Genomic DNA, 25597 nt, shown 5'->3' on the forward strand with positions numbered 1-25597 from the left:
AGTATAAACAGCCAGATGTGCCCCCAGTACGAGGCAACCCCCTTACCAGTATAAACAGCCAGATGTGCCCCAAGGTGTTACACATTCCTTGGGAAGCTGTCAGGGTTCCATTGTAGCACTTGTGGATGGGGTAAGACTACACAGTATTTAGTCTTACATCCACTTTGGTATGCTGCAATCCTCCTTCAGGATTGCTTTACATGAGGAAATATTTCTACTTTATTGTTTTCTGCTCCAAATTGACTTTACTTTCAGTATAGTGTAGTAAGGACTACAAGATAACAGCTGGGGGAAATGTTACCCCTACCACAAATGGTCAAACATATTCATTACAACTGAAAACCAGACTGGCATAAAACAGCATTTACAGCTTAAATAAACTGTTGCTGCAATTTTATAAAGAGTGTGTAAAGACCATATGACCTAGCAGCTTACCACTAGTCACTTCCGTAAGTAGTAAATAAAGCATTACCTTTCCTTGATATTTTCTACCCTCTAGTCCCCCCCCCCCCCCCCCCCAATATTGAAACACAGCAGCACATTTTAGGTTTCTGAAAATGTTTGCCTTACGTGTACACGGTATGTCCAGATGTTTATGTGTCTGTGGTGGAGGGTAAGGACACACTGTGAGGGACACTTGAAAGCCGAGTAATACTGCCTGGAGCAGTAAAACCCTCAGCATCTGGGATGAGAAAATTCTCCCCATCTTGGACAACACTAACTAAGGCTATATCATTTTTTTCTAGCAAATGCCAACATGTTAACTATACAAATTATGATTTGCACACGCCAAACTTTGACCCTGCATTAGAAGTGGCACAGGCTGATACAGCTCTCAATGTCTTCGATGCAGAAATCGGGCCGTGTATAAAGAGGATGTCTCGTATAGTCACACGTGGAATGTTCCAACATATGTCCAGATGGCAGACGATTTGGTGTCTGTGGCAGAGAGTGAGAAACACAAGTACCTGGAAGTGCATATGGAAAAGTGCAGGGAAGGGAGGGTGAATACACACAAGACCCACCCTATATACCTTGACAGAGCTGACAGGAGGTTTAAAGAGGCAAATGGGATAAAACCTTAGGACACTGCAAAGGTTGAATGCATCTACACACTAAATCTGTGTACAGGATAGTTATGCAATGCCATGTTACTATAAAATGCAATGGCACAAAATATTAAAGTTGTTACCAAGTCATGAAAATATATTAGATACATAATGCTATGGAGCACATCATGTGATTAATAGGGTAAATAATTCAATAGTCTTTATGGTAATACAAGTCTACATAATATACAGGGCCGGCCCGCCCATGAGGCGGGGTGAGGCGGGTTCCTCAGGCGGCAGGAAGTGGAGGGGCGGCACCAGATGAATGGCTGTGACTGAGCGGGGGGGGGGGGAGCCAGAGCCGCGGTGAGGGCAGCCCGACCTCTCCCTCCCTCTCCCCGGGCCGCCCTCCATGCTCCCCCCTCGAACTTTAGGCAGCAGAGTTAGCGCACAGGGAAGCGCTGCTGTACACAGTCACAGCCTGTTACTCACCTCCCTGGATCCGATCGCCGCTCCCGCCCTGCTGGTCTCCTCTCTGCAATGTAGCCGCTGATACATTACACACGCGGCTGCTTCCTGTTTACACAGGAAGCAGCCGCGTGTGTATCAGCCGGCTAGGCAGAGAGGAGACCAGCAGGGCGGGAGCGGCGATCGGATCCAGGGAGGTGAGTAACAGGCTGTGACTGTGTACAGCAGCGCTTCCCTGCGCGCTAACTCTGCTGCCTAAAGTCCGAGGGGGGAGCATGGAGGGCGGCCCGGGGAGAGGGAGGGAGAGGTCGGGCTGCCCTCACCGCGGCTCCGGCTCCCCCCTCCGCCATTATGAGGGGGCACCTACCTGGGCAAGCTACCTATCTATCCTATACTGGGGGGCACCTACCTAATCTAACCTGTTTTGGGGGCAGCTACCTATCTATCCTATACTGGGGGGCACCTATCTAATCTAACCTGTACTGGGGCAGCTACCTATCTATCCTATACTGGGGGGCACCTACCTAATCTAACCTATACTGGGGGGGCAGCTACCTATCTATCCTATACTGGGGGGCACCTACCTAATCTAACCTGTACTGGGGGCCAGCTACCTATCTATCCTATACTGGGGGGCACCTACCTAATCTAACCTATACTGGGGGCCAGCTACCTATCTATCCTATACTGGGGGGCAGCTACCTATCTAACCTATACTGGGGGGCAGCTACCTATCTATCCTATACTGGGGGGCACCTACCTAATCTAACCTGTTTTGGGGGCAGCTACCTATCTATCCTATACTGGGGGGCACCTACCTAATCTAACCTGTACTAGGGGCAGCTACCTATCTATCCTATACTGGGGGGCACCTACCTAATCTAACCTATACTGGGGGGCAGCTACCTATCTAACCTATACTGGGGGGCAGCTACCTATCTAACCTATACTGGGGGGCAGCTACCTATCTAACCTATACTGGGGGGCAGCTACCTATCTAACCTATACTGGGGGGCAGCTACCTATCTATCCTATACTGGGGGGCACCTACCTAATCTAACCTGTTTTGGGGGCAGCTACCTATCTATCCTATACTGGGGGGCACCTACCTAATCTAACCTGTACTAGGGGCAGCTACCTATCTATCCTATACTGGGGGGCACCTACCTAATCTAACCTATACTGGGGGGCAGCTACCTATCTAACCTATACTGGGGGGCAGCTACCTATCTAACCTATACTGGGGGGCAGCTACCTAATCTAACCTGTACTGGGGGGCAGCTACCTATCTAACCTATACTGGGGGGCAGCTACCTATCTAACCTATACTGGGGGCAGCTACCTATCTATCCTATACTGGGGGGCACCTACCTAATCTAACCTGTACTGGGGGCAGCTACCTATCTATCCTATACTGGGGGGCACCTACCTAATCTAACCTGTACTGGGGGGCAGCTACCTATCTAACCTATGCTGGGGGGCAGCTACCTATCTAACCTATGCTGGGGGGCAGCTACCTGTCTAACCTATGCTGGGGGGCAGCTACCTGTCTAACCTATGCTGGGGGCAGCTACCTATCTAATCTATACTGGGGGCACCTACCTAATCTAACCTGTACTGGGGGCACCTACCTAATCTAACCTATACTGAAGGGCAGCGACCTAATCTAACCTATACTGGGGGGAAGCTACCTATCTAACCTATACTGGGGGCACTTATCTAACCTGTGTTGGGGGCACCTACCTACCTAGCTAGCCTATACAGGTGGCAACTATACTGGCTACCTATACTGGGGGCACCTACCTAACTAACCTATACTGGGGGTACCTACCTATCTAACCTATGCTGGGGGCAACTATACTGGCTACCTATATTGGAGGCACCTACCTAGCTAACCTGTACTGGGGGCACCTACTTATCTAACTTATACCGGGGGGGGGGGTGCCTGCCTATCTAACATACTGGGGGCAACTATACTGGCTACCTATACTGGAGGCAACTACCTGGCTAACCTATACTGGGGGCAACTTTACTGGCTCACCCATGCCTGGCCACCTATACTCTGGGGGGACCTATAGCTGGTTACCTATACCGGGGGGGGGGCGCAATTTTTACACCCTCGCCCTGGGTGCATTTTAGCCTAGAAACTGCACTGTTGCCGCCGGCCTCCGAGTCCGATGACTCTGAGCTCTGCGGCCTCTCCTGTCTCCTCCAAGGCTGCATGCTGGTGACGCTGCCTAGTGCCTAAGCCTGCTGATTTGATGGCGGCGGCTGCCGCCCGCTCTGCTGCCCTGGCTGCGGCTGATTGTCACGGTCAGTCACTGAGCAGCGAGCGCCGCCGACGTGTCGATAATGATGATAAGGCTGGCTGGCTGCCGCCGGCTGCCGCCGCTCATGTTTTGTAGAAATATTGGGGGGGGGGGGGGGGGGGGCGCCTTTACGATCTTTGCCTCAGGCAGCAGAAAGTCCAGGACCGGCCCTGATAATATAAGTTTACAAAGTAGACAGTGTATTAATGTTTCTGTTGGCATATCAGTGACAAATTACTTAAAATTTAAAATTAGGACGATAAATCAAAATTGATTTCATTTAAACTTAGCATGGTGCTGCAGAATGGCTGTTGTACCATCAGTTACAACTAATCAGTTGCTAGTTTTTATTTTGTGACACTAGAGAAACAGCTAGACCATGACTGGTTGTATTAGAGACCGAATGGTCCTGTGTTGCATCTTTTGCATTTATGAGCCGATGGCACAATATAACAGGAAGATGACACGATAAAAACACAAATCTGTGAGACAAATACAAAAAGCACTGAGTCTAAATGCAGTGTGCAAAGGTTATCACAGAGGCTGTCTATTATACTGTCAGCATGAAAAGAGAAGCAAGATGCAGTAACAGAAACTCAGAAAATGATGGCCTACACCCAGGAAGAGACAAGCAGAGACTTGAGCCAGTTCAGAAGCCTGTGAGGAGTATGTGTCACTCAATGCAGACAATGTTATATAGCAGCCATCTTTCCATCTTTTACGTTTACCACAGGGCTCTGAATCCGAGTCAGTTCTCAGAGTACAACAATCACACACATTTTGCCCTTGTGAAGGACACAGAACATAAACAGGAGAAAGATCAGTAGCTTAAAAGGACAACAGAGAAAGGCAGCAGTAATGGGAAGTATAGAATAATGAGGAGGGGAATAAATGCCTACCTTCTGGGAAATCTGAAAGACAGATTTCTAGATAGACGGATGGGAGGAAAACAGGAAAAAAACAAAAAACAAAAACAAAACAGATAAGTGAGGGGGCAGGAAAAAAAATAAAATTATGTCTAAAACTGATAATCCTGAACTCTAACCCCTTCACTGCTGGAATGCTTAAAAAATAGGGATTATGAATGAAACTACAACAATACATATTGCATGATATACTGACCCATCCTATTGTTTCCAATCTATGCTTTAACTTAAAGGACAAGAGAGACTAAAAAAAAAAAAAAAAAAAAAAAAAAAAAAAGGTGAAATGCAGTACCTGCTTTTGTTAGTAATGTCCTCCTTTCTCAGGCTGTGCCTTCCGTTTGTCCATTCTCTGCCGTTCCACAGCTTGTTTTCAGGCCATGACTAATCTTAGTCATGACTTTTAATCCAGAACTACCGGTAATAACTCAGACACCACTGCCCACTGCTCATGGTGCTGTGAGTGAGCCACAGGCAAGAGGAGAGCCACTGGGAGCGAGGACATTCCCGTCTGACTGATTAGTTCCCGGATCAAAGGTCATGACTAATATTAGTCAAGGCCTGAAAACAGACACCATAGCAGTGGAACAGCAGCGAAAGGGGGAAAAAGGAGGGCACCACCTGAGACAGGGGGAACATAACTAACAAAAAGCAGTTAATGCATTTTGACTTTTTTTTTTTTTCCTAGTCTTGGATGTCCTTTAAGCGCGATTTCTTTTTTTCACACACTACACTACAAAAGAAAAGTTTCTGAATTACAGTAAACATATTTCTACACTCTCCCCTTTTACTAGCAACACATTAGAATTCAAACATTTGGCTTCTCACCTGCGTACAAATTTGGATGTGAATTTGCTGAAGATGCTCCCAGTGGCTCCACGGCGGCCCTGGCTGTTGCCAGACGGAGAGGCAGGTGTAACACCACCAAATTGCATGTTCTGCTGGTCTCGAGCCTGGCGAAGCTGACCGGCATGAAAAGTGCTCCTACTGGAAACTCCCCTCGGAAAGTTGGTCCGCTCTGGTGCAGCGCTGCTAATGTTATGAGCTGATGGGGATGCAACAGGGACTCTCTGTGTGGCTGTGCTGTAATTAGAGAATTATAAATATTACCATACTAAGGTCAACCATAATAATAAGTCACAAACCCTGTGAAAAGGTGGTCAAATTCATCACTAATACTTGGCTTCAAAAAGACTGACACCGTGTACCCTGTATAGTCTAGCAGTGCTTTAACGTGACCCTGTAAGTGACAGTGATATGGAGGCTACCATATGTATTTCCCTTTGAACAAACCCAACTGCCTGGCTGCTCTGCTGAATCTCTGCCTGTAATATTTAAGTGTATACAGGTAAGTCAGTCTGGTAAACTTTGACCACACAAACTATATGCTTGTTTTAGGTTCACAATTAAGACATTACTGAACGCAACAAGATCAGCAGGACTGCCAGGCAATACTCGCTCTTTTTATTATCGTTCTCACGACAGGGTCATTTTTTAAAAAAGTGCCTTATTCAATGTACCACCTCATTAGCATATAATAAGAGGAGTTGTATTTAAATCCATTATTAGGGGAAAAGTATCCAAATTCTCTTTTACAAGACAAGGGGCTTATTTATCACCTAATTGATAAAAATGATCTTTTAGCAGATTTACAAGCAAAATGATCACTCAAAAGTAAGTTGTTCCTGATTAACTTCATTTCAATATATTATACAATATGTTATTATATAATATTTTCTTACCTTAATTATATTATATTTTTGCTCTTTGGGAGCTTAAAAATGTAACAGAGAAGGTGAAAACAGAGGAAAACAGGAGAAAAATCTTTGTGAATTGTGCCCAAGGTGTATTACTTAGTGCTGGGAATACACCAGAAGTTTTTTCAGCAGATAGATGGTTCGATGGATAATTTCCGACATGTCCGATCGTTTTTCTGAGCGATTTCTCATAGAAGTGAACGGAAATTGATAAGAAAATCGATTGGAAATAAGAACTGACAGTAAATCGATTAAAAAAATCTCATTGTGTATTCTCAGCATAGGAAACATGGCTTTTTAAGTGGTGTGAGAAATGCTAATCATAAGCTATCACTATTTATTATAAATCTGGTCGTACAAGAGAAGAGCACTATTCTAATTTACAGAAGGAGCTATTTCAGGCAGTATTATAGAACATTTACAACTATGGCATTTCTGCTACTTGGTGTGGCAAGGTGTCCTGAGAACTAGCATCCACATGCAGCAGAAGGACTTCCTAAGACCACATGTCATCCATTAGATAAAAGGTCGAACAAATAATTAATATTGGTTCATAGAACACTGGCATCTTCCAAAATTGCTTCACAGACAAAACCACACTAGTCACATACTGTCTGTAGAGCTTAAAACCTAATCCCCACCATACCCACGCCAATTTTGTGGGTAAAAATACTATTTATTAGTATGGTTTTGGCATGTAGGAGGAAACAAGAGTGCCCCTAGGAAATCTGTACAAACTGCATGCAAGTAGTGTCCTGGCTGAGGTTCAAACCTGGAACCCTAGTGCTGCAAGACGAGAGCGCTAGCCACTACGCCACTGTTCTGCTTCTTTAAAGGGTACCTAAATGACATGTTACATGATAAGATAAATGTGTACATAAAGTCCCAAGCCTACATAGAATCGGGCAGATGACACTTTCTCTGCAGTTGGACTTGAGTCAGAATGTAGAGTAACTCTCACTGATAAACAATTACAGGACATAAATCATTTGCAGAGAAATTTCTTTAACTGTATACAGATGCAGGATGAAGCCAAAAGACGACTCACCCTGCAGTAGCCAAACTCCTGCCCACGCTAAATACTATTCCCCGTCCGAGTTGTAGCTACTAGGGGGGACATGTAATTCGGGCTCCTGCTACTTGAATTAAGACTATTTTTTGCTAATTTACGCTCCGGCTATTGCCAGTGTCCAAATGAGTTACTAAGTGCCACTATAGTCGTAATTCACATTATGGCCTATGGCAGTGCCCAAATCATAGGCGCATAGCTGTGCTGGAATTAACTGCTTCAATGACTGTTGCCTGTAGGGATCGAGTCTCCATCCCTCAGGCAACAGTTTGGGGCAGAGTGCTATACATATGTGTTGCTGGGCTACATGTGCACCGTTGAACTAGAAAACTTACAGGGCATCTCTGATGAGGTTACCTTGTACACACAAGGTAACCTCATCAGAGATGCCCTGTAAGTTTTCTAGTTCAGCGGTGCACATGTAGCCCAGCAACACAAGGCACAATACAAAATAAGACAGCTGTTAATAAGGTCCTATCTGGGATTAGGACTACAGATGCAATTGATTCTCAAATTTTCACCTAAGGGTTGCTTTAAAGCAGGGGTAGGGAACCTATGGCTCGGGAGCCAGATGTGGCTCTTTTGATGGCTACATCTGGCTCACAGACAAATCAATAGGGGTAGATTCACTAATTTACACTGCTCAAGCAGCGCAGCTTAGTGTGGCAGCACAAGTAACATTTTCAAAGTAGGCACGCTACTGCTGTAGAATGCACTACTAACTTACTCGCGCTACCCCAAAACTAACGGCCGCTCCAATTGTCCCACCCAGGACCCTGTCAGGTCCAGCGACTTTGTTGGAAGAGATCCCCGCACTTTGATTGGCCCAATAGGCTGCCTGTCACTTGACAGGCAGCCTGTTGGACCAAAGTGCGGGGATCTCGTCCTACACAGTGAATTAACCCCCAAGTCAGCTAGCTAATTGTACAAGCTGTTAGTCTGTATTTCTCCTGTCTGGCTCTCAGGGAAATTGTTGATATTGCTGAAACCCAAGAGAAGCTGAAGACGTGTCTGACACTTCCGCTGCCCAGCAGATCAACTGTATACACATCACTATGGCAACATGGACGTGAGCCTTTGCTGCGCATGTGCACTGTCCCACAATTTTAAACATATTGTATGGCTCTCAGGAAAATACATTTAAAAATATGTGGGGTTTATGGCTCTCTCAGCCAAAAAGGTTCCTGACCCCTGCTTTAAAGCATAGCTGAAACAAATATTAAAATAAAAATCTGATACTTACCTCAGTAGTAAGAAGCCCCTGGATAGTCCAGAGGCTTCCCCAATCCTCCTTGAGCCTACACCTTTCCAGCCCCAGGGTTCCTATAAACATATTTTTAGCTAGTGAAATATGCTCTCGTGGCCGCACTTCTTCTGAAAGCAGCTTTGTTCTACTCATTGCCGCCAGCTTAATTTTAGTTCAATTAACTCACTTTTTACAATACATTTGGCCGCAGCGAGACGGCCAGTAAAAACACAATACAATAGGTTACATTAACACTTGTTACATGAACTATTAATGTAATTAGCGCCACCTGCCGGATGAGCCCGGCTAACGGAAAAGTACCACAAATCACTACAGGGGGGAAAAATGTGCAAGGCAATGCTGTTGCCTGGCGCTCTATGGGCATGCAGGTTGGGGGATTCAGGCCGTATAGTAAAAGTTAACTGGATCACATAATGCTCTGCACCTGTCTCTTCTGAGAGTGTGGTAAAGCTGCACTAGTGAACTTCCTGAACCCAGCAAGTATCTCTACCATGCAACCAACCAGTAAATCCTGAAAATGCAGGTGACAGTCTATTTCCTGAGGACTGTGAGCTACACAGCTGCAACAAAAATGTGCTGTGAAGCTTCCACTACATTAGTCACGACCCCTTCCCACCAACAGCATGTACATATTACTTTTTCTTTAACATAAGAAATGTCATAATACTTTTTTTGTCAAGAAATGTCATAATATTGATGTTTATTTGTTCAAGTAGATTCATCAGCAACGCCAAAATGTTGCCCTTTTGTACCTGCTCAGGAAGTTGTACATCAGTAATAAGATAGAACAGTGAACTGCCAGAATGTGAGGATTTCTTTTTCCAAATTTTAAAGCACCAATAAAAAAGCATAGTTTTCCTTCCAGGCACTGGAAGTTAGTGATGGGCTCACGGGTAGAAAACTAGCCGAATCAGTGATTCTAACGAGGCTTAATTGCCTCAGGTGTGTGCATGGGATACAGGGGGTTAATTACTCATATGTCCGGCGCTTCTATGTGTATCACACACTCGCACGCGTCCACAGGGATGCGTTCTACGACTCACTACCACACACTTCCTCCTTCGGCCGGAAGGAGGAAGTGCACGGTGGTATTGAGTAATGGAACGCGTCCCATTTGACGGGTGCGAACGTGTGGTACACATAGAAACGCCGGACATATGGGTAATTAACCCCCTGTATCCCATGCACACACCTGAGGCAATTAAGCCTCATTAGAATCACTGATTCGGCTAGTTTTCCACCTGTGAGCACATCACTTCTGGAAGTTTCTGAGGTGAACATGAGGGGTTACTAAATGGTTCAGAAGGTATCTCATTACAAAAAAAACTGCATGGCCATTTTCATGCATATTTAATTTAAGATAGTGTTCAATGCACACAGTATATAAAACTGTGCTTAAACCTGGGCATTCAGTAAAGTATGGCAGAGATCGTTGATAGGGGAAGGATTTTCTACAATTTTCTAACATTCAAAAACACAACACAGAAGAGCAAGCAGATCTAGCAATATAGAAACATGTTTTTATTTAAAAGTAAATCTGTGTGTCCATCATCACTGCAAATATATGTGACAATCACAACAAGGTGCATCTCGTCAAGTAAAAAAAAAACAGCAGCAGTGGACCCCTAAACATTTGTAAACTGGGGAACATCCCCTTCAAGCAGAGTACAGCGAGTTCAAAGTGTCAACACTGGTGACTGGTTGATCAGACCCCGCACAAAAAACTCAAACAGGTACAATAGAAGATGGTCGACTTGTAAAATAGTTTAATTGATGACTGGTGCACATATTTGCATTTAAATTATTAAAAACATTTCTCTATATTGCTAAATTTGTTTACTCCTCTTTGGTTTGTTTTTGAATTCGATTGCTAAAGCACAGATTTGTTTTTGAGCAACAAGCATAGATCCAAGATTATTAAAATTATTATATAATTTTCTAACATTAACATGTCAATGCATACTTGTTTAAATGGAGACAGCCAAGATCCATCTACCTTTAGGACACTGAGTACTAAAGTCACATGGCATTCCTGACTAAAATATTAAAGGACAACTGAAGAGCGAGAGATATGGAGGCTGCTATTTTTTTTTCTTTTAAGCTATACCTGTTGCCTGGCTAACCTGCTGATCCTCTGCCTCTAATCCTTTAAGCCATAGACCCTGACAAAGCATGCAGCAGATCAGGTGTTTCTGACATTACTGTCAGCAGGGATGAGCTCACAAGTAGTTCACTACTCGATTGCAGTCCTCCTCCTCCTCCACGTGACCACCCCTAGTTAATGGCTTGTGTTGATCACATCATCTGCACAAACCGTTACTAGAGCAAGCTGCACAGGGGAGGAGAAGGTGGTCTGCAAACCCTACGGGCGCATGGATTAGATAAGCAAGCACATTGCAACAGATGGGGACTCAGAAGGACATAAGGGGGTCACTATCTGTGGGAGAACATGTACAAGACGCTCCTGGAACATGGACACACTAGGTTTGGTATATATTTTTCCCACTGGTTTTTACCCTTTAAACCTAGGTGCGTCCTATATTCTGGAGGGTCTTATACGGTGGAAATAGGGTACATGTTAACCATACTTCAAATATGTTGGACATACACAAAAGCATTTACAACCATCAGGTTTTTATTGTGGTCTGAACTCATTGAAGCAAGTACCACCCATACACAGTAGAATGTTATGAGCACAATTGCATCATGCCAGAAGCTCAGTTCACAGTAGAAACCTAATGGTCACTAGGATAAGAAGCAAGGGAACACAAATAGCTATAGCAAAAAAAAGAAAAAATCTGAAAGGTTTTCCGATACCCCTCCCTCCCTACCCCCTCCCCAAAAAAGAAATCTATATTGTATACACACACACACACACACACACACACACACAGCAGGTGGTCTGCTTTAATACACAACGCTTAATATTAAATAGGAATTATTCCCCATAATACCCCTTAAACTTGCCTTGGTCTGTATGAGTCACAGCTGCCTTCCAAGGAAGGTGTGGGTTTGGAGGGATGCACAGAAGTGGACATGGATTTCTGGTGCTGACGGGTCCGGGCAGAGGTGGCTGGGGCAGAAGCAGTGGAGGCACGGGAACCAGGCGTGGAGAAACTGGCGGTGGAGGATGGATGAGGAGATACAAAACAGGATATGGATGCACAGACTAACAAAAAGGAAAAAGCGTGGAAGGAAGGAGAGAACATTTTCTACAACAAATGGGTTTTTGCAACACAGACAGAAGGAGAATGACATAGAAAACAGACAGGTCATGTTTTAAACACCCTGTTATGTAATGGCTTGCTAGCGAATGTGTCCTTTAAAACAACCCAAAAGATGGAATAAAAATGTAAGACTTATGAAAAAAAAATTCTCTCTGGAAAGTGGAAACTGTCTTCTGGAAAACATATAAGCATGTCTATGATAAATGAATTATAGACCAATAGGTCTGTGATGAGGCACTTTGCTAGAGCCAAATCACACCTTTCCCCCTATAAAAGCTTCATCATGTTAATTTCACTGGGGTTGAAACAGCATGGCCAGGAGGGAGAACATTGCAGTGATGTTATTCCCAAAAAGACTTCCACATTTTATACATAGGCTGGAGTGTGAAACAACAGTGCATATTATCTCCATTTTACAAATACCGGTAGGTCTAATTATTTGAACTTGTTATTGCGAGGCACCAAATTATTTAGAAGCACTTGGGTGGAATGTGAGTTGATAAAAGTAGGTATTTAACCTTTTTGATCTGTGCCTCCAGATCCGCTGGAATGCAACAATGGTTAATTTGCATATATTCAGCAGTGATGCACTGGAAGACATCTCAAGCTCACTCCAACCTGAATTATCACAAATTCTGTTTAAAGAAAGCAAACTTTTGTTTTCCATAACATTTTAGTAAGGGGGCTTTGAGGGCCCATTTCCATTTGTGCGGTGCGAATTAGTTGTGGAAAACATGAAAAACAATTCGCACGCGGACTCGAATTTTACCACGAATTTGCAGGTGTTTTCGCATAGGTTAGTAAGTATGCAAATTTAACCATGTCAGTGCCTGTGCGCTTTTACATTGATTTTATGCGAAAACTCCAGCGAATTTGCGGTAAAATTTGCATACGAAAATGCATGCAAATTTCTTAATACATTGTATGCGAATCGCACACTGCCTTGAATTCTGAGGGCTCTGCCATGCAGATTTTTCCTGCACACAAAACCGCACAGGAATTCTGACAAGTGGAAACAGACCCATCCACTTGTGTTGTCTATGCGAATCTGCATGCAGGAAACGCATGCAGATTCGCTCTAGTGGAAACGGGCCCTTAGGACCATTGTAGCCCCTTACACACGCCAATGAGGTCTGGTTCACCATGCGCTTGCTGATTAGTCTGTACCTGACTGATCTGTGCCTAAAATAATGTTAAAAACTATGCTTAAGTACTGTATTTTAGGAACTTTAACAAGGACCAAATGACAAACAAATGAGCTCTTGGGCTAAAAGAAATGTAAACTGATCATACGGCTGCATTCTAAAATGATTTTTTTAACCATTTCAGCTTTGACAGAATGTTTCCAAGAAACACAACTGTGGGATCAATAGCGGAGCAGTGCTTTTTGGCGCTGCTACATTTGGGCGCAGCCAGCGCCGCCATAGACTATAATGGGAATCAGTCTATAGCGGCGCTCAGTGAGTAACGTCGGCACCGTCAGAAGACTGAGCCGAAGTTGCTTAAAAAACACAATAATGCAGTCGCTGGAAGCCGAATTAGATCATTCCCCACCATCCATGGCGGCCTGGAGGGGGAATAGTAATTAACACGGCCCGGACTTGTGCAGAAGCAGGATGAGCCATATACCTTCTTTATCCTGCGCCCAAGTCTATCGGTGCCGTTTTCATACGTACTCATCAATAGGGCTATCATTCCATACCAATTATTTACCTCATACAATTATAAAAATATTGATCTTTACAAAATTGTTTAAAATATATCCTTGTATAGACAACTTAAATGTAAAGCAACTCAAAAACCTGGGAAATACAGAATGATTAAAATGGGCAGCGTGGCCATAAGTGTCTCATTTTATGTGTAAGTTGCCTGTCAAAACACTTATTTTTAGAACTTTAGACTGCAGTGAAAGTAAAATGAACTGAGCTCTAGTCCTTCCCTGTTTGTCAGTGAATAGGCTTATCTCACTCAAAATCAATATTAACCTCCTTGGCGGTCTGATTCTTTCCAGATTTTAGGGTCTAAAAGCGGTGCAATTTTTTTTTCACTCTTTCAGACCCTAAAACCTGAGAAAAATCATTCTGGCAGGGAGATCTGCAGCAAAATAAAAAAAAAAATTACCTTCCTGGGCTCCTGGGCTGCAGTTTTCTCTTTGCCCACAAGATGGTGCTAATATACATATAAACGAACTTCTCTATATTTCTCTAATATAGAGAAGTTCGTTTTCAATGTTAGCCCCGCCCCCGATGACGTCACGCTGCCACCACCACGGCTGCGCTGCTCCAACTGGCTGCCGGGTCCCCGGAAGAATAGCGGGGACATGGGGGATCCCGGCGGCCAGGGAAAGACCCCACACTGCCGGGGAGAGAGGCTGGAGTCCCGCTGCGCAGCGAGATCGCGCACGGGACTCCACAACTAAAGGTAAAGCTCTGCAATGCCTACCCCGACCTGAGCTCGGGATCACCGATAGCAGCTGCTTTTTTCTACCCCGAGCTCAGGTCGGGAAAACCAGCAAGGAGGTTAAGGCTTGGGAGGTAAAATGTGGAAGATGGAAACAAACTTTGCGTATTAGTCTATCAATCAACCTTTGGGACTACTGATCATATTGACATGCACGGACCGATGGGAATCCTGATGACGTAGTTCCTGTCCAGCAGAGAGTATATCACTGATCGTGGGGTGGGCCTATGCACATTACTCTGGCAGCTCTGTCTGCCACAGGGTAATGTGAAAGGGGCTTTGCTGTTCTTCTGCAGCGGGCTTTCAGCCGTGGAAGAATCGCACCGCAAAAAAGTGAAACCGGCCTAATCATTTAGCTATCCTCACTATTCTAACACACAAAGTAGGGTTGAAAAAGGTTAACCCCTTTTTAAATAATCCAGTTCATGTTTGCCACATCACTTGCTCTGCGACATTGGGATTTAATGGCCATGGCATCCACTGCAAGTAACCACCCATTATGAATTTTATCATCAGATGCTCAGCATCAAATGCGTAGATTTGCAGAAAGTGTACATTAAAGGGAACCAGAGATGAACGATTCACACAAAATAAATTTATCGGTCGATAGCTTGTAAAGAATAAATGCTCTGCCTGATAATTTCGCCACTCTGGTGTGCCTTTTTGAGTGCCTTTTATCCATTATTGCTCCAGGAAAAATCCAATATGGCCGCCAGGTTATAAGCCGTTCTGGATGTGCTGTCTCTAGACTCTATGAGACTATAGACAAGCAGGGCTGCAGCAGGCTTTCATCTGTGTGCTTTCAACTTTATTATTCTGGCATGTTGTGTGGCTGCCTGTAGGAAGTGTCTCTCATAGAAATGAAACTGCATACAGTAGATAATGACTGGCTGCACAGTGCACACAGATACACTTGTGTGTTTCAGAGATTCTTTCTCGGCAGCAGCAATCGGCAGCAGCAGCCCTTCCCATGTCAACAGCTCTGAGTAGGAAATCTGAGCCAGGAGGGGGCAGGCTTGGGCTTGAAAAGACTCCACAGAAGAGTGACTCAGCTATAATGATTCCAGGTCAAACCTCGACTGAATCAGTAGGTGGATTGTTATCACAGCTGATAACAGATAGATTAGACTGAGAAGAATAAAACTAAAAGCATGATAGGTGTTTACTGTCATGTTCCCACTGATAAATGTAATAAAATACATGAGGGTGCTTCATCTCTGGTTCTCTTTAAGCTGTGTACATATGGATAGAGTTAAACAGTACCTTTATAAAATATCTATAGAAATAAGCACTGCAGCTATGCGGGAAACACATTCACCCCATAGAGTAAGGGACCCAGCCAGAAAACTAGCTGCACAGAGCTTTGTTCTTAGTGTTTGCATGGATTTCCTCTGGACAACCCACAGTGCAAAGAAAAATGTACTGGTAAGTTATTTGCTGCAGAAAAAACTGGTGCTATATAAATGTATAAGGAAAAAAATAAGAAAAGTTTCTAAAACATCAAATACAAAACCAATGTGTAGTATTTCCATGTGTAATAATTAAATACAAATAATAATAGAAAAACTAAAATTGGTCAGGATAGTTTCATGGGATTTTGATGCTTGCTTTTCTTGACAGTGCTTTGCTATGAACAGATTGGGGTACTGGTGCACCTTCTGCTTTGTGGGAGATGTTCTACTAATCTAATAAATTAAGTAGGAAGCACGTCTGTACAAATAAACCTTTTCAAAATCTATTCGTGTGGGGATACCCATTAAAAAATCATTGACATTTAATGTAGACGCAGGCTGAAAAAAACAATTGATGTCAAACAGATACTAAATATTAAGACTTTCACTTTAATGTCAAAATCACCTGACTAAGAAGCAAGAAACAAAAACTACTTACCTATCTTTTCCATTCTGCACAGACCCAGGTCCTAGGTTCGCCCTGTCTATTGTAGGGGAGTTACGACTTCGGTTGGTGCCAGTCGAAAGCACACTGTTCTGTAACGTGAGAAATAAGAAGAACTGACTCAGCAACTGAATTTGGTGAGTGTGTTCATATGATGCCGTTGGATCTCTATGCATTCACTAAAATGTTTAAAAACAGAAACCTGTATCCTCATCACATCTGCTGCAGTGCCTCTTCCTTACCTTCTGTGACTAAAAAACTAGAAAAAGGCAAGGCAGTGTCACTGTCAAAAAAAAACAAAAAACATAAACTGCCCAGTTAGGGCCCTTTCACGCGATCTCTGGGCTCAGTGTCAAATTTTAAATCTTTTCCAGTACATGCTACCTGTATTCATATTAATAAATGATAAAGTGGTTATTGTCCCAAAAAAATATGTGCAGCAGTGTGTTTTGCACTGCGGCTGAGAAGTGATAAAACAATGGGTCCCCTTCTGCGCTATTCGCTTTGTGCTGCAGTGTGCACAGTCTGATAGGAGTGTAAGAAAAGCATGGTTGAAGTTAGTGGCATACTGAAAATGGAAGTTGCTGGCAGTGCAATATCCATGTGGAGAACAGCTTTTAGATTACAGATAAGCCGTAATGGGTATTTCAGGGACACCATCCGAATTTATGTAGGTTTGTCAGTTGATTCACAGAATCAAGCACTGCACCCAGATAACTAAATGCTTCAGGAGATATGATATGTATATGTGTAATGTATATACACACACACACACACACACACACACACACACACACACACACACGGAGGATGATCTCTTTGGCTGCAGCACATCTAAACCAGCATACAGCTAATCTTGCTGGATCTGATCTGCATGCTTGTTCAGGGTCTATGGCTCAAAGTATTATGCTGTGAACACACGTTTCGTTTTTGCAGTAGAATCGTTCCGATATATGCCATCAATTGATATAATTCGGCCATGTCTGATTCTCCGCTCGATTTCTCATAGAAATGAATGGAAAAAAAAGATATACGAAAAATGAGCGAAAGATAAGAGAATCGAATGGTAAATCGATCGCATGGAGAATAGACCACAAAAACGTATTGTGTGTTCCCAGCATTAGAGGCAATGGATCAGCATGACATAGTTTATGAGCATTTTTAAAAATGAAATACATGTGGAAGCCTCCATATGTCTCATCTTAGGTTCTCTTTAACTCAAATATCAAGAGGGCAAAGTAAAGATGTGCAGCTTTTGCTTTTCCCATTAAGCAAAAGCTGCACATCTTCACTTTGCCCTCTATCTCATAGGGCAATACAAAATGTAAGCAGTTTTTTGTTATTAAGTTTGTACAATTGTACAAACAAGGGGACATGATCTTCGCAGGAAGAGTTTTTGCCATCTGTTTAGAAAGGGGTTCTTTACCGTATGAGTGGTTAAAATATGTAATACCACAAGTACCGTATTTTTCGGAATATAAGACGCTCTGGAATATAATATAATAGGTATAGAGGGCAAAAATCAGGGGAAAAAAATGTATACAGTATATACTAAACCTGGTGCATCCATCTTCCAGGAGCGTCTTGTACATGTTCTCCCCCATTATCCTCCAGTATCCACTATGTGTCTCTCTCTGTCCTCCTGTGTGTGTCATCCCTTCCTGCCACCCTGTGTGGTCCTCCTGCCCCATGTGTCGCCTACTGTCCTATGTGTGTGTCCTACAGCCCCCCCTGTGTGTTCCTCTAGTCCCATTGTGTTCGTGTGTGTGTGTGTGTGTGTGTGTGTGTGTGTCCTCCTGCCCCCCCCCCCCCCCCCCCCCCCCCCCTGTGTGTGTTTCTGTGTCCCCTTCACCCTCCGTGGTCCTCCAGTCCCTGTGTCCCCTCCTGTCCTCCTGTGTGTGTGTGTGTGTGTGCCCCCTCCCGTGCATGTCCATGTGTATGCCCCCCCCCACCACCACCACCCTGGGTCCTCCACCGCTATCCCCATAATGATTCATTGAGTCATGGGAAATGACTCATTAAATCATTAACAGGCTCCTGTTAATGATTCAATGAGTCATTTCCCATGACTCTGAGTCATTAACAGGAGCCGTCACTAGGGGAAGCCGCCCGGTACCAAGATGTCTGAAGATCGTCGCCGCTGGGTAGGTGAGCTTTTCTGCCGCTAACTTTTGTTTTACAGGTGTAGAGCTGACATGTCGCCCCAGAGGACCACACAGCGCTGGAATCCATAGAAAGGTGAGTTGCTCTGCAGTCATTGTTGCCAAGGGGGAGCAGAAAAATGCTGGGGTCCGGCGGACCACACAGGAGGACAAGGCAGGGAGTCCCTGACAATGCGGCGGATTGGTGGTTCGTATCGGCGGGCGGTTCTGAAGTCGGGGATTCCCTGCCTGAATATAAGACGCAGGAACTTTTTCTCCCTATTTTTGGGGGAGGAAAAGTGTGTCTTATATTCCGAAAAATACGGTAGTTATGGCAAATTCTATATCTGCATTTTAAGAAGGCTTGGATGTTTTCCTTGCACTGAAGAATATCCATAATTACTAGGCGATTCCCAGCGATGCTAATCCATGGTCTTTATCTGACTGCCTTCTGGAGTCGGGAAGGCTTTTTTTTCCATTTGTAATAATTGGCTCAAACCTTGTACTGTTTTTTGCCTTCCTTTGTATCAACTGGGATATGTGGGGGCACAGAACAGGTTTTTTTTTTGTTCTCTGCTTGATCTTAAAAGAGGAACTCCAGTGAAAATACAAAAGTGCTTAATTTTTACAATAATTATATATAAATGATTTAGTCAGTGTTTGCTCATTGTAAAATCTTTCCTCTCCCTGATTTACCTTCAGACATTTATAACATGGTGCCATTTTTACTGCTGGCAGGTGAGGTCACTAGAAGGAGATGTTGCTTGCTTTTTTGGCAGTTGGAAACAGCTATTTCCCACAATGCAGCAAGGCTCCCACATTGTGATGTCAGGACCTCAGAGCTGTGAGGCGCTGACACACTGTGGGAGGGGTTTTACCACAAAATCAGCCATACAGGGTCCCCAATGATCCGTTTGAGAAAATAGATCTCTCATGGTAAAGGGGGTATCAGCTACTGATTGGGATGAAGTTCAATTCTTGGTTACTGTTTCTCTTTAATGGACAAGTCTTTTTTCAACCAAACTATGTTACCAAGTATGATATCAGCTATATGCTATATATTCCTTATATTGCTACGCCACTAACATGTCCAAGATGTATGACCTTACATTTATTGCTATTCAATTTTATCTGCTGTAAATAGCGAGGTTAAAAAGCATTCAATATAGTCTTTCATAAATTATACAGTACAACATAGGCATTGCTTTTGCTTCTCACTGTGGAAGGACTTGGAGTGGTTCTCTTCCTCTCAAGTCCAGTTGAAGGACTAGGTGGCACCCTAACTGTGCTACTGGATTTGCGACCACTTTCTCGCTCCTCGTCAGGTCGCTTGTTTTCAGCATTGTTACTTTGGGTCTTCTTGGAGTAGGAATTTGATGTGGGGATAGCTGGGCCCGCTGATGAAAGGGGGAAAAAAAAAAGCACAAAAATGTGACAATGAAACAGTGCTGCAGAGTTCAGAAAAAAAAAGACAATAGAATACAAAACTCACCCTGGTCACTTAGTCTCCTCTGTTTGGTATTAGCAGATACGCTGCGGTGAACCTTATGGGCAGGTGATGGAGCTGTACTGTTGGTGATATCTGGAGGCGGTCTAGGTTTCAGGGTCATATTCTCATTGTCCAGCTAACCAGAAAAGAAAAGACGTTTCATAACTTTTAGACAGCAAAAAACTGTGTATAAGGTAAACTGCTTTTTCACTCTGCTTGAGGAAACCATTGAAGTCAGCAAAGATATTAATAGGCATTATATGTTTACACCTTTTATGTGCACATACAAAGAACAGCCATTGGAGGACCACAGGCTTAGTTCAAGTTAAAGTGGACCCAAATCAAACATTTTTTTTATTAAAAATATTTAGTTGCACCACTCTGACACATACAAAGATAAATAAACACTCCTTCAAACCTATGATCATTTCAGTGCATGCTTTTCACCCTTCTCTTTGCATAACTAGGGTTATACTGGGGGCAGCCATTAGCAATTCCTCCATTGCAGGACACCATCTACTCCACCAGTTTGCCGGAATATTCCCGGCAATTTGAAAGGAAGGGAGGGGTTCCTCCAATAAATGTAAAATATTTTATATTTGTCATCATGCAGCTGAAAAAAGGCTGCTATTTATTATTATAATTTAGAAAATAGATTTTATTTCTGAAATCTTGTATTTTTAATTTGGGTCCACTTTAAGGCACGAAGTGACTCACAGACCAGCACCAAAGACCTATAACATCATCTTGCTGCAGATGGAGTCACTGTGGATCGTTCAACCATTTGGTACACAAATATGCTGTATGTGAGAGTGATGCAGAGGAAGCCTTTCTCCACCCACAGCACAAACCGAGCCGCTTGAGGTATGCTAAAGTACATTTGGACAAGCCAGCTTAATTTCGGAATAAGGTGCTGTGGACTGATTAAACTAAAATTTAGTTATTTGGGCATGACACGGGGCATTATGCATGGAGGAAAAACAACAACACAGCATTCCAAGAAAAACACCTGCTACCTACAGAAAAATATGGTGGTGGTTCCATCATGCTGTGGGGCTGTGTGGCCAGTGCAGTGACTGGGAATCTTGTCAAAGTTGAGGGACGCATGGATTCCACTCAGTATCAGCAGATTCTGGAGACCAATGTCCAAGAATCAATGACAAAGCTGAAGCTGCGCCGGGGCTGGATCTTTCAACAAGACTACAACCCTAAACACTGCTCATAATCCACTAAGGCATTCATGCAGAGGAACAAGTACAACATTCTGGAATGGCCATTTCAGTCCCCAGACCTGAATATAATTGAAAATCTGTGGTGTGAGTTAAAGAGAGCTGTCCATGCTCAGAAGCCATCAAACCTGAATGAACTAGAGATGTTTTGTAAAGAGGAATGGCCCAAAATAACTTCATTCAGAATCCAGACTCTCATTGGAACCTCACACTACCGAATAAATGAGGTACCAGGGAAACAGAACCAAACACTTTACGTCCAGAAGGACATTACCCTATGGGTACAACTGGTAAAACCTATAATACCGTGGGAAGGTGTAGCTATCCCACACTACTATGGCTGCTGCCCACACAGTGTGACAGTATTGCAGGGGAGACAGTGGAAGTGAACTGATCAAAAGGTACAGTTGATCCAGTTCAACCACCTGATGTCTAGTCCCCTAGCAAACTGACCAAATGACGGGTGGGTATAAACATACATAAAGTGGTAAGTGCTGTACAAGGACTTTAACATGAGCATGTTTCACCAAAAGGCTTCATCAGAAAGTGTGCTGTACATATATACATAAACCTACACCAATTATTTACATATATTACAAAATACCCCCATCATCATAAAAGCCCCAGTCAGAGCTGAAGTGCCCTGAAGAGCAAAGCCTTATATATAGGGGTGGAGGAAATAGGGGAGGCACCAGGGTGGGTGTGGTGAAAATATGTCACACTCTGCCCATTATTGGAGTTATGCAGGTTACAGGGTAGTGCTCTGTAATAATGTCTTACCTCATTTGAATCACAATGAGGACGTGCTAAGGCATGGAGAACGCCAGGCTTACTGCCCCCTGAATCTGTGGGCTTGGCCATGAGTGTATGCACAATGCTGGATGGGAGGGGACCCTTAGGGCGCATCTCGCCGATTGGTTGTATCCCACTATTCAAAAACAAGCCGGGTCTATCGGCCCGATAATAATGCAGGCGGCGCTGCAGCGGTAATGTTACTTCCGCCCACACGCACGTCTGCTTCCTGTCCTCCGATGGTCTGGAACGTGGCTTGCGTTCCAGGTCTCCCTCTAGTGGCGCTGGGTTCCTCCTCTGTCAAGGCTACGTAGCTATTGGAGGAACGCCCCCTACCGACGAGGGGGCGTAAGTCTGTTTGTGGTTGCTTGGCAACAGATTGCTTGTGTCTAGCATCTATAAGTCTGCACAATAATAATAATAGAAGCGATATTCGCCTGCATAGTTCTCCACATGAACAATATGCAAATGTTATATAATATATATATATGTGCACGTGTCCATGGTATGTTTATTCCACATGGATGTAATAGTACAGCGTAGGCGATGCGCAAATGTTATATATACATCTGCACATATGCATGGTGTGTTTAACACATATATGCAATAGAACAGCGTTACATTAGCTATAATCTACATGATGATTAATATGGCATACAAGGATTGCGTCTAGGGGGTATGTATGAAGTAAATCATGGAGTCAGCCGTATCAGATGGTGCATAGATATTTCTGTGTATCATTCCACTACATTATGGCACATCTCTGTCAGGGACACAAAGCGTATCTATATCCGAGACAAATCGGCATTGACTCAAGACAGGCTGGGTCATATCCGGACAAAGGGAGATGAATCAAACGGTGCTGAAAATAATCTCTTGTAAGTGCCTATGAATATATACATTAAAAAATGGACTGCAACCATAAAGAGGGCACACAAAAGGTGGGTATCCAGACACTGGCTCCTACAGAACTTAAATCAATGGTGATGCGCATCCAAGTTGGTTGGATTGCCTCTACACCTGTGGAGTCACAATTCAAACAATTGGAACCTACAGGAAGCGTTTAGAGGCTATCATTTCTGCAAAAAGAGGATCTACTAAATAATGATTTCATTTCTTTTTTGTAGTGCACAAATTAATGCACCTGCCTAATTTTGTTTAAACAATTATTGCACACTTTCTGTAAATCCAATAAACTTCATTTCACTTCTCAAATATCAGTGTGTGTGTCTCCTATATGATACATTTAACTGACTTTTTATCGTAACCACCAATGATTTATACAGGAAAATCATGACAATTAACTAGTTTGCTCAAACTTACACACACACACACATCCAAAACATTTCTTAAAGGGAACCTAAATGGAGAGGGATATGGATGTTTCCTGTTAAACAATACCAGTTGCCTGGCAGTCCTGCTGATCTCTTTGGTTGCAGTGGTGGTTGAATCACACACCTGAAACAAGCATGCAGGTAATCCAGTCTGACTTCAGTCAGAGCACCTGATCTGCATGCTTATTCAGGGGCTGTGGCTAAAAGTATTAGAGACACAGGATCAGCAGGAGAGTCAGGGAACTGGTATTATTTTAAAAGAAAAATCCATATCCTTCTCAGTTTAGGTTTCCTTTAAGTTGCACATACACATCGATTGTTCCTTTCAATTGCCCCAAAAGGTCAGCTTGATAAATTTTGACTGAAAACAGATCAAAAGTATTGACCGGGCAGGATAGAGACTATGTTGCTTGGGATGGGTTAGCTCAATTACCCATAGGGTTGCACTGGATCAAACCGTGCAACGCTGTGGCTTTTCAATGGATTCCATGTGTGCAGTAGGAATAGACTTCTCTCAGCATTAATTCCTATCTCTTCCACCTAGTCTGATATTCTCCAAGCCTTGAAACCTTCAAGTTCACCCTTGCAACACACCTCTTTAGATCACACAATCTGTCAGAGTCTCCATTTATTTATTTATCCAACACATCCAACACATATCCACACCTGTACCATTTCAAAAAACTTGTTACTTCATCTGCTAGCTCTGATGCCACCTTATACTTATCTTCATCCCATTCCCCTATAGAATGTAATCTTGCAAGGGTAAAGTGTTCCTCCTAGTTCAGGGGTGTCAAACTCCGTAACATGAGGGGCCAAAATACAAAACACAGGCTAAGTTGCGGTCCGAGTTTTCTAAATTTAACATTTATTAAACTGTCTCAAACTAACGTTTCAATGGGAAATATGAATTTTAACAGAGTACAACAACCTTTTCCCTTAATTAAATATATACCTGCTCACACACTTTAAAGTGAACCTTAAGCCAGAAAAAAAAATGAGTTTTACTCACCTGGGGCTTCTACCAGCCCCCTGCAACAGTCCTGTGCCCTCGCAGTCACTCACTAATTCTCTGATCCCCCGCTGCCAGCTAGTTGAGTTTTTGCCGATAGGCCCGGCAGGACAGGCCACGCGTAGCTTTTTCCGCATTCCCGACTGTAATTAGCGCTATTGCGGGCCGCACAAAAATACGCGTTGCCGCGTTACGCTCGCATAGATATGCGGCAACACGTATTTTTGTACGCGTTGCGGCCCGCAATATAGCTAATTACAGTCCGGAATGCAGTGAGTGGCTGCGAGGGCACAGGACTGCTGCAGGGGGCTGGTAGAAGCCCCAGGTGAGTAAAACTTTTTTTTCTGGCTTAAGTGTCTCTTTAAGCATGCATTGCTTCAAAAAGGCACCCTGCAACATATCCATTAAAAAACAGAAAATGAATAACTTGTACCTCAGATGACTTGTACCCAAGTAGTAGGTAAGTGGCCATAACTTCATTATATTTCTGATTTACTAAAGAGTCTTGTATTTCCTCCCGCGAATAGCCCATAGACACCATCAGCTCTGTGTAAAAACAGTAAACCATTTTAAAATAACAGTTTTATTAGCTGTCAGGATTGCATTGCAAAGTAAATCTATTACAACAGTGTTAAAGAAAAACATTTCTATAAAAAAACAATTGACAAACATACACTTCTTTAGTGCAAATATATCAAAACACTTTATTGCCATGTACATATAAGGTTTTACTACACTTGCACTACTACATAGCCCCAAAAAGCCTATTTTAGTAAGTGACAGATAAAAAGATGATTTTTTTACATGCTTTCAAAGTGGCACCAAGATGTAGAATTTTGCCATAGGCAGTATCCGCTTGAGAGGCATAACCTTAGTGATATTTTGTTAAGGGACATAATGACAGTAATGGAATCTGACTGCTTAAACCGTATTTATACAAAGAAAAAATGCTTCATATAATCCAGGAAGAGTTTATTCCAACTAGGGATGTGAGGTGGTCTTCATCTCATTGCTGTCAGGAGAAGGGCTTCACCCCATTCAATTAATTTAAAGAGACTCTGTAACAAAAATTGCATCCTGTTTTTTTATCATCCTAAAAGTTCCAAAATCTATTCTAATGTGCTCTGGCTTACTGCAGCACTTTCTACTATCACCATCTCTGTAATAAATCAGCT

General features: G+C 43.3%; 1 protein-coding gene across 8 annotated transcripts in view; it reads right to left on the bottom strand.

Annotated features, from left to right (window-relative positions):
* The window catches only part of MARK2 (microtubule affinity regulating kinase 2), a 254327-nt gene that overhangs the window by 36770 nt on the left and 191960 nt on the right, over window positions 1–25597 (bottom strand). For 4 of the 8 annotated variants that reach the window (XM_068260448.1, XM_068260450.1, XM_068260447.1 and 1 more), the window contains exons 11-17: window positions 24856–24968; window positions 20059–20191; window positions 19785–19963; window positions 16420–16517; window positions 11810–11959; window positions 5578–5832; window positions 4726–4752 (exon numbers count right to left, since the gene is read on the bottom strand). In XM_068260448.1, the coding sequence (XP_068116549.1) occupies window positions 4726–4752; window positions 5578–5832; window positions 11810–11959; window positions 16420–16517; window positions 19785–19963; window positions 20059–20191; window positions 24856–24968 (955 nt within the window). The remainder of the gene's footprint in view (window positions 1–4725; window positions 4753–5577; window positions 5833–11809; window positions 11960–16419; window positions 16518–19784; window positions 19964–20058; window positions 20192–24855; window positions 24969–25597) is intronic. The other 4 variants (XM_068260451.1, XM_068260449.1, XM_068260453.1 and 1 more) reach the window with 3 other exon arrangements.

Source organism: Hyperolius riggenbachi, chromosome 11, assembly GCF_040937935.1.
Source record: "Hyperolius riggenbachi isolate aHypRig1 chromosome 11, aHypRig1.pri, whole genome shotgun sequence".
Taxonomy (NCBI): domain Eukaryota; kingdom Metazoa; phylum Chordata; class Amphibia; order Anura; family Hyperoliidae; genus Hyperolius; species Hyperolius riggenbachi.